At 44.3% G+C, this 15,765-nt stretch overlaps 1 protein-coding gene across 1 annotated transcript; it reads right to left on the reverse strand.

The window, feature by feature from the left end:
- Positions 1–1,413: 1,413 nt before the first annotated feature.
- On the reverse strand, positions 1,414–12,405 carry IRF2BP2 (interferon regulatory factor 2 binding protein 2). The gene is made up of 2 exons (XM_072141248.1): positions 11,011–12,405; positions 1,414–3,906 (listed from the first exon to the last, which is right to left on the reverse strand). Exons 1-2 carry the CDS (start codon positions 11,879–11,881, stop codon positions 3,185–3,187), a joined length of 1,593 nt encoding a protein of 530 aa, XP_071997349.1. The 5' UTR covers positions 11,882–12,405; the 3' UTR covers positions 1,414–3,184.
- Between the last annotated feature and the right edge of the window lie 3,360 nt (positions 12,406–15,765).

Genomic DNA, 15,765 nt, shown 5'->3' on the forward strand with positions numbered 1-15,765 from the left:
GCTAAGGGGTTAAGAAGTTTCCACTTACAAAAGTTTTTAAACAAACATGGCCGCCGGAGCAGCGCTGCATTCAGCTTCCGGCCGGACCCGATAACCTTCCGGCCCCCATACACAAATGTAGGCATTAGAGTTTGAACACAAAATAAGGAATACTAGAAACTATTTCACACGAAGTGTGCAGATATTTTAGTGGTGCAAGTATATGTTTTTTTCCCTGTTGATTCAATTACTAAAAATTCTTAAAAAGGACATCTACCACCAGGATGAAAGCCTGTATGCAAATGAACATTCCATAGGCGTTAATGCCCCTCAGGCTCATATGCCTACAGTCTTTCATCCTGGTGTTAGATGGCCTTTAAGTTAAACCATTGCTCTACCTCAAAAAAAGTCAATGCCAGTCTGTTCAACCAAATTTCTAATCAGAACAATAAGCTGAAAATTTGACAAACAAATCTGTCATGAATTTGAAAAATGGATGCACTCTTTAGGTGGCCAAAGGTGACAATTCCCAAAAAAAAAAAAAAAGTCAGCCAAGGTAAAACAGAATCGGCTACTTAAGGCAGGGTCAGATGATGGATCTACATTTGCCACATTGGTTACATAATTTACACATTGAATGCAGCAAATAAAGCAAACTCATGTCTCCAAGTTCTGGGGACAAATTCCTGCAGATTTAAATTTTGACGAGAGTGGATGCTCTTAGGCTATACTCACATCTACAAGAAAATATTCATTTTTTTTCCCCCAATCGGTAATGAATAACCTACTTTTTAGAGGAAATCTTACCTTCCGAAATCTACCTACTAAAAAGGTAGATTCCCACTAACATTCTAAACCCCAATATATCATTAGCAATCTTAAACTGAAGTTTATTGTAGATTGTCTAATATTATCGTTTCTGGCAGAGGCTACTGGGGCTTAGAGAAGCCTCCTGTCCCTGGCTCCCTCAGGCGCCGCTATCTGCGCAGAGTGCATGCACAGTAGCCTCAGCGCTGACGGAGCTCTGCATAGGTATGAATCTGCGCCTTGAGGAGCAGAGGACGCAGAATCAAAGAGGCAGCGATAGCAGAGGCTACTGGGTCGTGATGTAGCTTTTTCTCTTACTCCCCAAAGAGGCTACTCTACGCCCAGAAGCCTCTGCCAGAAATTAGTATATTAGTTACCGTAGATAAAATGTAGTTTAGTGTAGATTAGATTCTAGGATTAGCTAAAGATAGATAAGGGTTTAGAATGTAAGGGGAACATACCATCAGATCTACCTTAAGTAAATTCCTGCTGGTAGGTTTCCTTAGAGAAAAAAAAATTTGAAATAACATGGAAAAATATTAAAGTATTCACATATCAAAATGCACGTATAATGCCATCTTTAAAGAGGGAAAAAAAAAAAAAAAAAGATGAATAACAAGCCTATCGAAGGATTGACAGATTTATTGAAAATAAATTGGAAAAAACCCACAGCAATGAAACAGAAATTAATGTCTGATAGCTTTGGATTTTTACACTATAAATCTTTTGTTAATTTTTTTTATTTTTTACTTTTTTTTTTCTTGCAAAACACTATAGAAGCAAAAACAGAACTCTCCAAGGTGGAGGCCCTCTACAGCATATCAGGGCAAGAAACTGTACTGAGGATACAAGTGCCATAAAGAGAAGGAGACTATGAGACATGTGGTTACATGTAAGTCACTGAACAATAAAAGGCAACACATGATGACATGTAAAACTTAAACTGATATCACAAAATAGAAAAATTGTAGTAGATATGCATCAAATGCATACATTAGCTTTAATTCCCACAGAGAATAGATTCGCCAACAATAACAGCAAAAACACAAGACTGTTAGAAGTGCCACTGAAACACATTTCTCCATAATTCTGTACAGTAATATTCAGTTAAACCCCTTTTAAAGTCAAACATACACTCATTAGTTTGGATGTCACACTTTAAGAGCGGGAGGACCTCGAGTACCCATGGACTTTACATCATATAGCTGTGAACGTTTAAGTGAGGCTATCAAATAAGAGTATGGTCTACCATTCCCGTCCAATTATTGTTTCTAGACCAGGGTTATCAGGCCAAGTCCATGGACAAGCATTTTTACTAATCCTGTACAATTCTTTAAATAAAGGAGTACAGTATTGGCAGTGCCTGAAGTGTAGTAAACTGTAGGATAGACCAAATATAAAAAAAATTCTGATTTATGACTATTGAACACCAGAGCAAAAATATAAAATCTGCAAAAATTCACAAATTGCAGATTTGTTTAGTATTTTGGCTTTAAGTGACTTTCCAAACCGTAACCAAATCTGCAATTTGTTCACGATGCCCAAAATAAAATAGAATATTTGATAAAATAGAGGTGGTGCCAAGAAAAATTATTTTCAATTGTCAGACCATATAAGGTAATATACCTTGTGACAAACACAATTCAAACAAGGGAATCCCCACGTAACATGAATGTGTAGTATAATGGATTAAATTGCATCACCCCGTCCCACCCCCAGAAAGTTTCCACAATCACTATACACTGCTTTAGCATTAACCTTTACAATCCAGAGAGTGTAATGCATAAGACCCTTACTACAGCCTTTACGATTACTTCCAATATACTATTCTTGATAATATACAATACTTATGGATCAACTAAATAATTGCCACTCTTAAAATATTGCTTTGGTGAACAAGATTTTTTTTTTAATAAACATCACCCAGTGGTTCAAATTACATCAATTTTTTACAATTAAAAAAGCTTAATCTCAAAGAAAATGAGTAACCAGAGACAATTAACAATGTCGTAAAATGTATTTGGCATTTTAACAAGTGCATACAAATACAGCTAAAAGCATTTCTGTTTTCCAAGTGCTCTAAAAAGCATCTCAAGTCACAGCCTACACTGAACAGTAACTGTCACTGGATAGGAACAAATACTTGCAAAGAACAATAACAAAGAATACCTTTCTGATCAGTACATACCTTTGTTTTCAAAAATAGAAACACAATGTATTCAAAAATTAAAAATTATACAGCCATGTTTATGCAGTCTACATTTATCCTGTGTGTGTATATATATATTATATATATTTTCAATGTATCTCACACACACTCATCCCCACTGTAAGAAGTTTAGTAAGAGATTATGGTGGCTACGAAGCAAAAAAAAAAAAAAAAAAGTTAAAAAAAAAGTCAAGAGTCTCTTTCCTTCTTCACTTTTACATCCCCAGCAAGAATTGTAGCAATTTCTCCCTGCATGAAGGCCCATGGTACATTTGATCCCACCAGGGGACATTTTTCCCCACTTGGACAATACACTTCTCCAGATGATCCCTGCTGTTTAATACTTTGCCTTGAACATGGGAAACAAAATTTATGAGTAGGTACTGATGGGCACTGTACAAAGTGTGTGTCCTCAAGACGCTCGTGACAAAGAGTGCAGCACAATGGTATACTGTTTGGTATAGAAGAATCAGGAATGCTTTGCGGGTGCACCTGTTCCATTCCTGCATGGGATGAGGTTCCTCCACTAGAAAGTTGGCTTGGCACATCCCTGGCAGCCATTCTTCTTTGGTTCATAGAGGAAGGTGATGGTGGACTGTTACTGTTTCGCCTAGTTGTAGAATGAACCTGGTTAGCATCCTTTGAAGCGTGACTGCCACCAGCGTTGTCTGCCACCAATATTAAAGCAGCCATTGGCGACTGGCCATTTTGTGCAGCTTCTGGTGGTGTGGTGCGGTTGGAATGAGGAGAGACAGTAGAAGGAGGAGATATGAAAGAAGCACTAGTCATTGGAGAAATTTTAAGACCATCAGCTGCTGGCAGCCATGACTGTCCATCCCCGTTTATCTTAACGGAACTGCTTTCTCCTTCTGGCTCTGGAGAGGGTTTCCTTTTTCTTGCAGCACGGGCACCTAAAAGGAAATAAAAGAATATGTTAGTACATGTAACAAGTGAAAGTACTATCGCAGTGTGTTTGTCACTATGTGGTTGTCTGAGAACTTCAAATTCAAGAATTAATGCTACCAAGTACACGACTGACAAGTAGTAACACAACGTATCGTCTAGTATTACGCTACTGTGGGCACGTGTTGTATGGAAGAGGATCAATGTTTCTTACATATAGTGAACCCACTAAACACATTTTCCATGTAAAACAGATGCCATAAATGCGATAAAGGCATTGGGAAAATCCAGACAATCCAATTTTAAACTACTAGTTTCCATAACTTCCTTAGATGTAAAGAAGAGTTATGGAAACAAAGTAGGGACTGGGATTATCAGATATAAAGGTCTTTCCAGGAAAAACCTTTTTGATTCGGAGTGGTTGACAAGCAGTTGGGTCTATAGACAAAATTAAGAGCCAATAAGATTGATGTATAGTGGTGTGGGAAGATATTGGAATTCCTACTACCAAATAAGGATTGCCTGCCGAAGAAAGAAGCTATACAGAATCTTTATCCCATTAGATAGTCACTGCCAATAGAGCAAACAGAAAAAAAATTCAACATAAGGTATATTCTATATTAAACTGTGAAAATTAAAGAATAAATGTCACCACCATAAAGCATTTGACTATGGATGACAATAAAAGTTTTCATCCCTGTTAGATTTAGCAGCTTCCTTTTTAAGTAGGCAAGTCTTCTAATAAAACCAAATAATCCTCTTCCTGGGACTCCCAATTTATGACTTATTGGAGTATAAAGGTTTTTCCTAAACAACACTTTATTTTTGGAGTGATGTTGAAATCTATTTATAGACACTTAAAATAGGACCTGCTTGGATCACAAGATTCAAATGATCTGTAAAAAGGCAAAGGAATATCCATTAGGCCAGGTAGATCATCCCAAATCTAAATAAATCAAAAGGAAGATTAAAATATGTACACGGCACAAAATCCTATCAGATGATCACCACCTGGGTTCACATAAGTGGCGCTGATATTTTTGTATTAGAAAAAAAAAAAACAACCCACACAGCAAGTTCTGGTAGCAAACTGGCTAAAAGAAACACTTTGAGCCTCCTCATGCTTATAAACTTCAGGTTTCAAAACAGATGGGGGGGGGGGGGGGGGGGGATTTATTAGCACGGACATTCAGACCTTTTTTGGGCACTTTTCCAACTGAGGGGGAGTGACCAAGGGAAATTCATCTATGCGCAAAAAGTTTTGGCACGCAGTTTAGGCCAACTAAAACTAGGTCTAAAGTAGGAGCCAACAGTCTTATACTACATCATCACTGTGATAAATCTGGTGCTGCAAAAAACTAGTAATTTCCAGCTAGAAACTGGTGGAACCTGAGACATATTGTTAAATTCCCCCCAATGTTTTATTCAGCAGCTTCTTTTTTCTCCCCACATAGATATTTGGCAAAATCCAATTCCCTATTCACACTATATGCTACACATTATCTATTCTACATCACAGCAAGCTAGCTGGCAGCAAAGGCTAAACTGGCCCTGTGTATTTTTCAGCTGGTCATCAGTGACGACCAGTAGGGTCTCAGCAGTGGTGAGAGCTCATGTACAGTATTCAAAATTTTCAGTGTCAAGCTTCCAAAAGTTCAGTAAAGAAAATAAACAATCTCTACCTCCATTACCAAACAATATCTAAAACTTTGAGAGCAGCTAAATTATACTTCCCATCTTAAGACTGGAGATAGAAACTGTGGGAAATGTATCAACGCTATTTAAGTCTATGCTAGAAAACTGAAGTTATTTGCAGCTGGAATGACTTGCACCATATACATTGAAGGTTTTGGACCAATTTTTAGGCTGTCCGAAGAAGGGGCACATCCTCAGTAAATAGAGTGTGTGACCAAAAAGAAAATAACCCATGTGCCAGAAAATAAAATATGCTGCTATAGCAAACTAGACCAATGAATAGGAGGTGCAAAGTACAATTCACCATAGACAGTGATTAATCTGGTGCAGCGGAGACCTGTCTAGTCCTCCTCTGCACTCAGCTAATGACCCACATATTATACATCTCCCCAATGTGTTCAAGCCTGGAAACAAGACCATTTACTTTCCCGACTGAGGGCCAATATAGTTTTAGCATGTCACTTCTGTTCAACCAAGTTGAAACATGAACCATGTTACACAGCGTGTGAATCCAGCTTCACATAATCTACCAGGTTTATTCAACACAATCCTGCTATTAAAATTAACTAATGATATATTAGACTATAGCCCATTTGTCTCAAAATAGTGCTGCACCAAGGACATAATACAGGCGCCACCCTACTTAAGGACACCCGACCCCTAGGTAAAGACCAACCCTCTGGTGAAGCTCTCTGGATGCTTTACTATAGTCCCAGGCTGCAATAATCAGCTGTAAGGTGTAATTAAGCCTAATTGATAATCCTTGGTCCTATTACAGCAAAAAATTTTGAAACTCCAATTGTCACTGGGGGGAATTTTTTTTTTTTCTCCCCCGGAACTACAATTATAAAATATACAGTTTCGACTTGCATACAAATTCAACTTAAGAACAAACAGTAAAAATCTCTACTAAAATCCATGATACACTAGAAAGCAGGATGACAGCAGACTCCTAACCAGTTATTTCTCATGGAGAAATTATAAATGGTGTACAGCAAGATTTAGCACTGGTACAACATATCCAGCCAAGCTATTTTACTGTCTCAAAGAACTACCAAGGGCACCTACTAAGAACCTCTTATTGTCAATTTCTGTGGTCACATAGACATGCATTCAGCCTTTGCCATAATCTACCTATCAGTTTATGTCTTACCATTAATGAAAACAATCCAGAACCCCGAGGCTGAACCCTCATTCTTGGCATGTAATATAAGGAGTGCTGTCGTCCTAACCACAATGGGAGCCGTGACCTGGCCGCACAAATTTGGGAAATATCACGGCCCCATAGAGGTCTATTACCACCGTGACTCAACGCACCCTGGTGAGCAGGATGCTGCAAACATATAGAAGGTCCCATCTGTACCCAGATTTGCGGTGCGGGCGCTCCTTTGGAGATGAGATAAGTGATCACAACACCCCCCACACACTTAGCTCAAATTATAGCAATTGCTAATGAACCTGAAATTTCAGGATAAGTCCTGGCAGTGGTCTGACACCACAAGTGATGCTTCATCTGCTCTTCAGGCCTGTGATGACACATGGCCTATTTGTAATAGAGTTCAATTCAAGCGAATGGGGTCAAAGGCAATACGAACCAAAGCCACAATACAACGTTCTGCGCTCTGCTTGGTAGATTTGGGGTACCTGATCCCACAACCTATCCACAAGTATCATAAACAAGCCACAATAACTGGTTTCTGACGTGTACACTACAGTGATTCTGCCACAGCCGATGGCACTACAAGGCTACTGTATTAAGCTATGGATTTGCCAGATGGCAAATTCTCAGGTAATATGCACCACGTGCACGTAATCTAAGGGTTCATTCACATGCGGACATACCGTGTGCTGGAGAAGAGGAGGTGACCCCTCCTCCCTCCATAGGAAACAGTGGTGCATGGCCACACACTAGGGAAAAGATACAGTATGCTCTATTTTTTCTCGGTGTACCGCTGCCAGGCGGGCATTACCGTCTACAAGGGACGTACGTTTTGGCCGCATGTACGTCCCCCCAGGCAGCCATGTGAATGAACCCTAAAGAAGGCACAGTGCTAGTCTAAATGCAGTAGTTTATTCTTACAGCTGATCTTGAGGTGTCATGTATCTAATCTTAGTTTCATAACATATTGTAAGAAAAAAAAAAGATTTTTATAGATCCTGCAGTATCCCTTAAAAATTACATTATCATGCCCTTTACAAGAATGTGCCATTAATAAATGTTCTAGAAACTCAAACCCCAGATTACCAAGGCTCAAACTTGTGAATGGGTCTGCCTAGAAAGCAAATGTTGACCCCATTATGTGAGATAACCTCAATAAAATAGTAAAGGCTATGCAATGATCCAGATTCATTTTGTACCCCATTTTTTATCCCCAATTTTTCCTTCACTTCAATACTTATCCCAAGTCTTCCCCGTCTACAAAGTCCAGTTTCCTGACTCAGCAGATAATCCTCATAGAAAACACAAGCCCTGACTCTGCACTTACTACAGCAGTGAAAGAATGTAATGCAGACAGGCGTGCATGGAGACTGGCATATCAACATTACACCAAATAAGGTTAAAAAAAACCAAAAACACAACAACATGCCGGACATACTCATGACCAGCAAGCGGACACACTGAGGTATTTCATTGCATTATGTTCAAGCTCAGTAAAACTCCTAAGATATGCCTGAAATTTGGCTTCTCTTGTGGATTCTATTTATACTGCGCCAAAACTGATAGAAATTCACCTGCCCGCAATTCTCACAGTACAAACTGGAGCAAAAGCTACTGTTTCATCAGTCCGTAACGGTAAGCTTTAAAGGCCGCATTCTTGTTAAAAAAAAAAAAACGCAACTGAACTGAAGTTTAGACCTAAACGCTTGCGGTCGAGAAACAAACAATATATGTCTTCCTGGAGAACAAGGAAAACACATGTTGCTAATTTCCAAACACAAATGTTTAGGGATAAACTTATCTGTGATCAGGATTTACCTCAAATTGTCTGAATATACGTTTCAAAACTCAATTCAAGTGCAACATATGAACGCAGCAAAATGATTCAGAACAGCCAATCTTATTATAGTACACAAGTTTCTATTTCACACCACTCAAGACCTACCTTACACCCTGTATAAAAGTACACCTATGCCCCATAGTAGGGAATAAAATACATGCATATGCTCAATACTGCACTTCATGGGACTTTTGGTTCCCTGAGGGCACAGTTACACATTGCAATAGCGCAGCACAATGGGAGCGTGCCTCAGGCAGATATATTCATTTCGGGCTGAGGCGCAAGTGCAGCGCGTGACTGTGTCCCGAGAATCCAACCAATAACTTTCCTCAAAAAGTGACCTCAGTAGTGGTCTAAATCTAGTGAAAATCTGCAAGTAACTTGCATTGCAAACTTCATAGACCCTCATCCTACTTCAAGGGTTGGCAAACAGTGTTGTAAATGAAACTGCCTTTTGTAGCCACTTGGGACAACCACATACCACTAGCCTCCTTAGAGCAGGAATAAGCGTCCACTTCTCTCAATAAAGGGAGCGTTTCAGCATAAACATTGAATGCAGGGTGCAGCCTACTTACTATAGAGCATGGATGTTTAGATCTGTGGGAAAAGATACAACTTGCACGTTTGACTTTTTCCTATGCTGAGAAGTCAGCATACATATGTATGTATGGCAATGAAGAGACGTTACCCAAACATTGATACAACTACCTACCTGACTTCTCAGCATAGAAAGAGATATACAAAGTTCTACTGAATAGTTTTCAGGGAATATATGTTTTACATTTTTACTGGGAACTCTGATTAATCTTAATACTGATGCAAAATACAGATTGGGTGAAAGTTGACCAAAATATACAACATTCCAATGAAAACTGCCTTGCCTTTTGAACACTAAATTACTTCTTCTGTGTGGATTTTTCTAAAGTCTTCCCCAGCCCAAGGGTGCATTCACACATTGCACTTTGGTCACACATGCGTTAGCGTATTGTTACCTCATGCTTTAACAATGCGTTTTGTATGTTAACATTACTGTAATTGGGGAAATAACCTTTCCTCAGCTGTTGTAATGTGTTTAAAACGCAAAGAAAACGCAACCAAAGTGCGACGTGTGACTGCACCCTAAATGTGAAGCCACAATTCCGCTAGCTTCCCACAATCGCATAGCATTCACATGGGATTTCATCCTTAATGATGGAACACATTGGTTCTTGTCTTGGGTTAGTACTGCATAAGAGAAGTCCCCATTACATGTGATGGCTGGGGGTCTCAGCCGTGCAACAGATGATAAACTGCAGACAAAGGCCTACACTTAAATTCCAACAGGGACATACAACCAGTTTCGGCATCTAGCTTTCTCAGGGTAAGAAACCTATGAGAAAAGTTACACATTGGTGCCAAAGGCTATGCCTACCTACAGCTGCTCTTCCTGTAGCTACTCAGGACAATCATACAACACACGTGAAAAAGTCAGATTCTGCATCATGAAATAGGAGACCCCAGGTTATGAAACATGTATCAAGCGAATGCCAGCATGCACATATCAGCAGGCACAACTTCATGCCACTACAAGCCTTACTAGAGGACAAACCTTAAAAATAAAAAAAAACTCCTTACGCCATCATTAAGAAATGTGCAGTTAACATCTGCCATCCATAGACCCCAAGGTAACCATATCCATGACATATCTGCAGATTCCGCTTATACAGGGTTTATTTCCTTACATGTGGCCCTTGCTGACATGTAAGGGGTTGGGCTATCACTGGCTTTTCATTTATTCCCCATCATGCTGCTACCAGACAGGGGATTTCCTACTAGTTACATCACATGCATCAGCTACTCACCACCAAGTGTGTAGCTTGTGCCTCCAGTCTATGGCCTGAATATTATAATAATATACAACATGAATACAGAGAGGACACCATCACACTCCAGAATCAGCATTTCAGCCGCCTACAGCTGTTGTTTCTAATTAAAGAGCAAAACACATCAGTGGAAATTCCCAAGGCTGCAGCTGCTGCCACGGCCAACCACTGGTCCGAAAGAAGAACCGCCACCGCTGTGCTGCTGGAGAACCCAAACACAGGAACCCCCTACTTCGCATTGCCACCTTATGAGCACCCCTAGGCTCCACTCAGGCAATACATAGCAGGCGGGCAGACCCCAGTATACTACAATGTGCAGAAGTGAAAGCTGACAGGAATAGTCACAAGCCACGCCCACCGCCAATTGTCACCCCAGCACAGGGCAAGTTGTGACTAGCGCCCCCAATGCCCTGCTCTGGGGGTACACCCTGGCTTCTACATGACTCATACACGGAGCTGCTGCCTCAGCACAATCACACGTTGCTGCAGTTCAGACAGCGCAGCACATGGGCCCCTCTCCCCATTACTGGTGTATCACGGCCCTGGCTGTTCCTACCCGATTTGGAGGCCGGGTTAGTGGCATCAAAGCCCAGCACCTTCCCTGTGCCCGGATCCTTCTTGAACCTGGCGTCAAAAGGCGAGTGATTGTGCTGCATGGCCATCAGAGTGTCCCTGACCGTCTTGGGCTTGTTGATCCATTCCTTGTGGTTGTCTCCCAGCTCGGAGTAGCTGTCCGCCCGGGGCTTCTCCTTGGTGTCGTGCTCGCTGCTGGACACGGAGCCCGGCCGCTTGCTGCCCAGATCCGCAGACGTTGTGGCGGCCGCGGCGGCTACCAGAGAAGCGGAGATCCCCAGAGGAGGCCCCCGTCCGCCCATGGGGGATCCGTTCATCAGGGCGCCCAGGGAGGGCACGGCGCTGGACCTGCGCAGGCTGGGGCTCTGGCGGTTCAGTTCCGGCGGCTCGTCGGGTTTCGGGAAACCGTTGGGGAGCAGAATGCCGTTGACCTGCCGCCCCACGCCATAATCCGAGCCCAGGCGGGGCGGCGGCCTCTCTGCCACCAGCGGGTAGCGGTCCAGGCACTGCGGCGGAGGGGGCTGCTGCGAGGCCCTGGAGACGCCTTCAGGGCCCCCCACCGCGTGTCCGATCTGCGCCATCTCCTTGGCCGTCAACTGCGGCTTCACAGACGAGGAGCTGGAGGAGGACGACGAGGTCGGCGGCCCCGGGGACCGGCCGTCCTGGAAGCCGTGCGCCCTCTTCAGATGTCGGGCTGTCTCGATGACAAACTCGATGCGGTCGGCGCCTTCGTAGTTGACACAGCCCCGGCACACCGGCTCCGTGAAGTCCCAGATCATGGCCCATGGCATGCGAGGCAGGTCACACAGGTAACACGACTGTCTCCGGGTGGCGGCCACCGTGGCGGATGACATAGCAATAACGATCAAGCCGCTCAGATCCAGGGGAGACGCGCTGCGATACCGGGCCGGTACTGTGTCCAGGGGTACTCAGCCTCGGGGAGCTGGGCGGCGGCGCCCTCCGCCTTGGCTAATGTGAAGTCCGGCTTGAAACATGCACACTACGCCCAGGATCCCGGGATAAGGAGGAGGAGGAGGAATTATTCTCTGTGAAGCGCTCCTTCTCTCGCCTTCCTCAGCTGCACAGCTCCTGGGAGGGGGAGGAGGGAGAGGAAAGGGGGGAAGGGAAGGGAACTGGCGATTGGCTGCGGCCGCAGTCACCAGAGGAGCCCCCCTCTCTAGGCTGCCAAAAGCTCACAACAACTCCGGCCTTAACCCCTTCCTGCGCCGGGCTAGTGCTCACACAACATGGAGACGCATTGCCTTGCAGCAGCCATTGCAGCTCTCTCCGTGGCGCGGCTTCCCGCCTCTCATCACAAGCTCCCTGACAAAGTCCGTGACGTCACGCCCGAGCCAACCGTTGTGATTCCAAGTTCTCTATTTACTTGATTCTTCGACAGTCCCCGTCCAGCCGCCACCGCCTCCTTTGTGCGCAGGCGCAGTAACTGTCAGTGGGCATGCACGCCCACGCTTCCTCGCCTGCTCTCCCTCCCCCTCATTCTTTGAACTACTGCCAAGACAACAAACAAGAGCCGCCGCCGCTGCTGCAGGAGATCCACTGACTCAGTTACTATATGCCCTGCTGCAAGGGCTGCTGGGGGAGGGGGGTGATGCAAGCACATTTCTCTTTCGTATAATGAGAGGCAGATCTGTGACCTTACCTCCATATTTATTTATGACACTGGATTGCTGGCGGCCATGTTCCACATGTGTGTGTAGAGAGCTAGCAGAAGGCTTGTCCCTGCAGTGTGTAGCTATAGGAGGGTTAGGGTGGGTCACCATTCTCTCTCAGCCTGAATGGAAACTAGAAGCGGTTAATAATTAGAGAGGAAAGCCAAGTCCTTCCAGAAATATCTGCGGCCCGCCCTCTCCCACAGGACCTTCCTGTTCCTTGCTCCCTCTTTCTAGCGTTCCCCAGCTATTTCACGCGTTCTCTGCCACGGCTTGTACTGAGTTGGAAAATTTCCTGGTGTTATTATTTCCCGCCTCCCCCTCCCGAGCTCTTGTATAATGCTGCTGAATCACTTCGCCAAAGGCGCTTGCGTTAGCAGGAAAGGAGAGAGGTCAAAAGCACAGAGAGCTGCAGCTGGCTCCCCCCTCACTGCAAGCCGTACTGTATGTGCTGTACACAAGGAAATGCTATAGAATAGTAAGAGGCCACTAGTCCAATACTACCGCTCCGGGGGTGATGTCCCAACACAGAAGCCTTTTGTAGAGATTCATCCTTGAGGGGGTGCAGAGGTTGCAATAGCACCTGGGCCCAAGAGGTTTAGGCCGCGGTCACACGTACCGCTAGGCGTCCGTCATAACGCGACGCTAGCGCACAGGGGGAGGTCCTCGGCCCGAACGCACACGCGTTTCCAGGGAAACGCATGCGATTGTTAAGCCGATCGCATGCGTTTCTCAGGAAACGCATGTGCGTTGGGGCCGAGGACCTCCCCCTGTGCGCTAGCGTCGCGTTATGAACGGACGTCTAGCGGTACGTGTGACCGCGGCCTTAGGGGGCCCTTATGGTGTCACTTTCCCATATGAGAAGATTATTACTATGAGGCCGGCGCCACACAGGGCGCTTTGTCTGCGCTTGCAAACGCAGACAAAGTCGCGCCCACCGGGGCGGGCCTCGGCCCGATCGCATCGGCGTTTCTATGGAAACGCCTGCGATCGGGAACGAGCCGCCGGTGTTTCGCGTTAAATTAACGCAAAACACCGGCGGCTCGTTCCCGATCGCAGGCGTTTCCATAGAAACGCCGATGCGATCGGGCCGAGGCCCGCCCCGGTGGGCGCGACTTTGTCTGCGTTTGCAAGCGCAGACAAAGCGCCCTGTGTGGCGCCAGCCTAAACCATACGTTATAGTCGGTGGGGCCTGGCACAGACTTTGCACTGGGGCCCAACAGCTTCTAGTTACGCCACTGCATCCTGGGCACCATTGTCTTGTTCTGTTTGTATTTGTACCCCCAAGATCTGTAAATTTCTGCAGAATATGATGGCCCTATAGAAATAAAGAGGTTGTCTATAAATAGCTATATATGAAAACATACGTTTAAAACTCCCCTCCTCTGGTTCTCCTGCAGCTCCATACATAACTTCCAGGTCTCCATCTGCAAAGGAGCCGTCCCAACTTCTGTAGCGTACCTAGTGCTGCATTCATTTCAGACTGTATAAACTGTAAGGTGCGTGGTTAGGATGACACCTCCTGCCTTTAAACAAAAAGAGGCCTGTATGCAACTAGGCCCCGGTGTCTTGTATAGTTACCGATCGCATGTGTTTCCCTAGAAACGCATATGCGATCGGGCCAAGGCCTGGCCCGGCCCCTGTGCGCTAGCGTCCCATTATGACCATAACACTAGCAGAACCTGTGACCCCGGCCTCATTAGGAAAATCTCCTCTTCTCAGCTGTTGTGATGAGTTGGAAAACACATACGTTTACGCAACAAGTGAACACGCCCTTCCTCTGGTGGCAGAAGCAGTTTCCTATGTTGTGCTTAGGTAACAAGCTCTCCTCCCATTGAAGTGTGATTAACTTCTGCTACCGGGATTAGGTTTTATGTAGGGGAACAGGGTGTCATTGGATCCTGATTTATCTGACACACAAATAGGTTATCAAAATATATATGAAGTGAAAATACTTCAATGTGAAATTGACTCTGGAACTATGAGCACTATAGTTCACTGAAAAACTGTGGCTATGGAGAATGCTTTTTTGGGGCATTCCATAAAGTGGGTTGCTCATTTTCCTTAACAGTCAGGACAGGTTCACAAATAGAAATAAAAATCTAGGTAGCAGGTCAGCTGTATGTATGATAGGACATTAATATAGAAATGCTACGGGTACTCATGTGGGCAGCTGCTCCAGTTGTCCTTGCTAGTTTCTATCCACTGCCTCGTCACAGCATTTGACCTTGCCCAGCAATAATTGTACAGACAGTGCCAGTTGGAAGAGATAGGGAAATGTTACAAGATAACCTTGTGGAAATGTTAGGGTGGTGCAAACTGCTCCTGGTCAAGTAACATTTATTCAGAATGACTCTGTAGTTCTTTACTTTTTCCTTTTAAGGCTGCATTCACATATGGTGCTAACATATGTGTTTTGAAACACAATACAACAGCTGAAAAATTTTGTTTACAAAATGCAACTGCTAACATACATGTAAACATTTTGTTAACAATATACACACTAACACAACATTAGGATAAATGTTAACATCACTTTAGCAATGTGTTTTGTAAATGCAATTGTTAACATCAATATCATTAGGCAAATCTCTCTTCAGCAGTTGTGTTTCAAAATGCATGTGTCAACACCATGTGTGAATGCAGCCTCACAAGGTAAAACGCATGTTTGTGCTTAACAATGCAAATCTTTTGGTCAAAATGCATAAGGGCGCGGTCCCACGTTGCGTTTGCAAACGCAGACGCAGACCAAACCGCGCCCACCGGGCGTTCCGCGGTCCAATCGCATCGGCGTTTTCAATAGAAACATAGAGAAACGCCGATGCGACTGGACCGCGGACCGCCCGGTGGGCGCGGTTTGGTCTGCGTTTGCAAACGCAACGTGGGACCGCGCCCTAAATGTTTTGGAAGAAAATGTTGCATGCACCGTGTTCCAAATTGAAACTTGTCCAAAGGAACATATCATTGAGGCCGCTGTCCCACATTGCGTATTGGCTGCGTTTGCAAACGCAGACCAAACCACACCCACCAGGGCGTGTAGCGGCCCGATCACCTCGGTGTTTCTATGG

The sequence above is a fragment of the Engystomops pustulosus genome, chromosome 3 (assembly GCF_040894005.1).
Source record: "Engystomops pustulosus chromosome 3, aEngPut4.maternal, whole genome shotgun sequence".
NCBI lineage: Eukaryota > Metazoa > Chordata > Amphibia > Anura > Leptodactylidae > Engystomops > Engystomops pustulosus.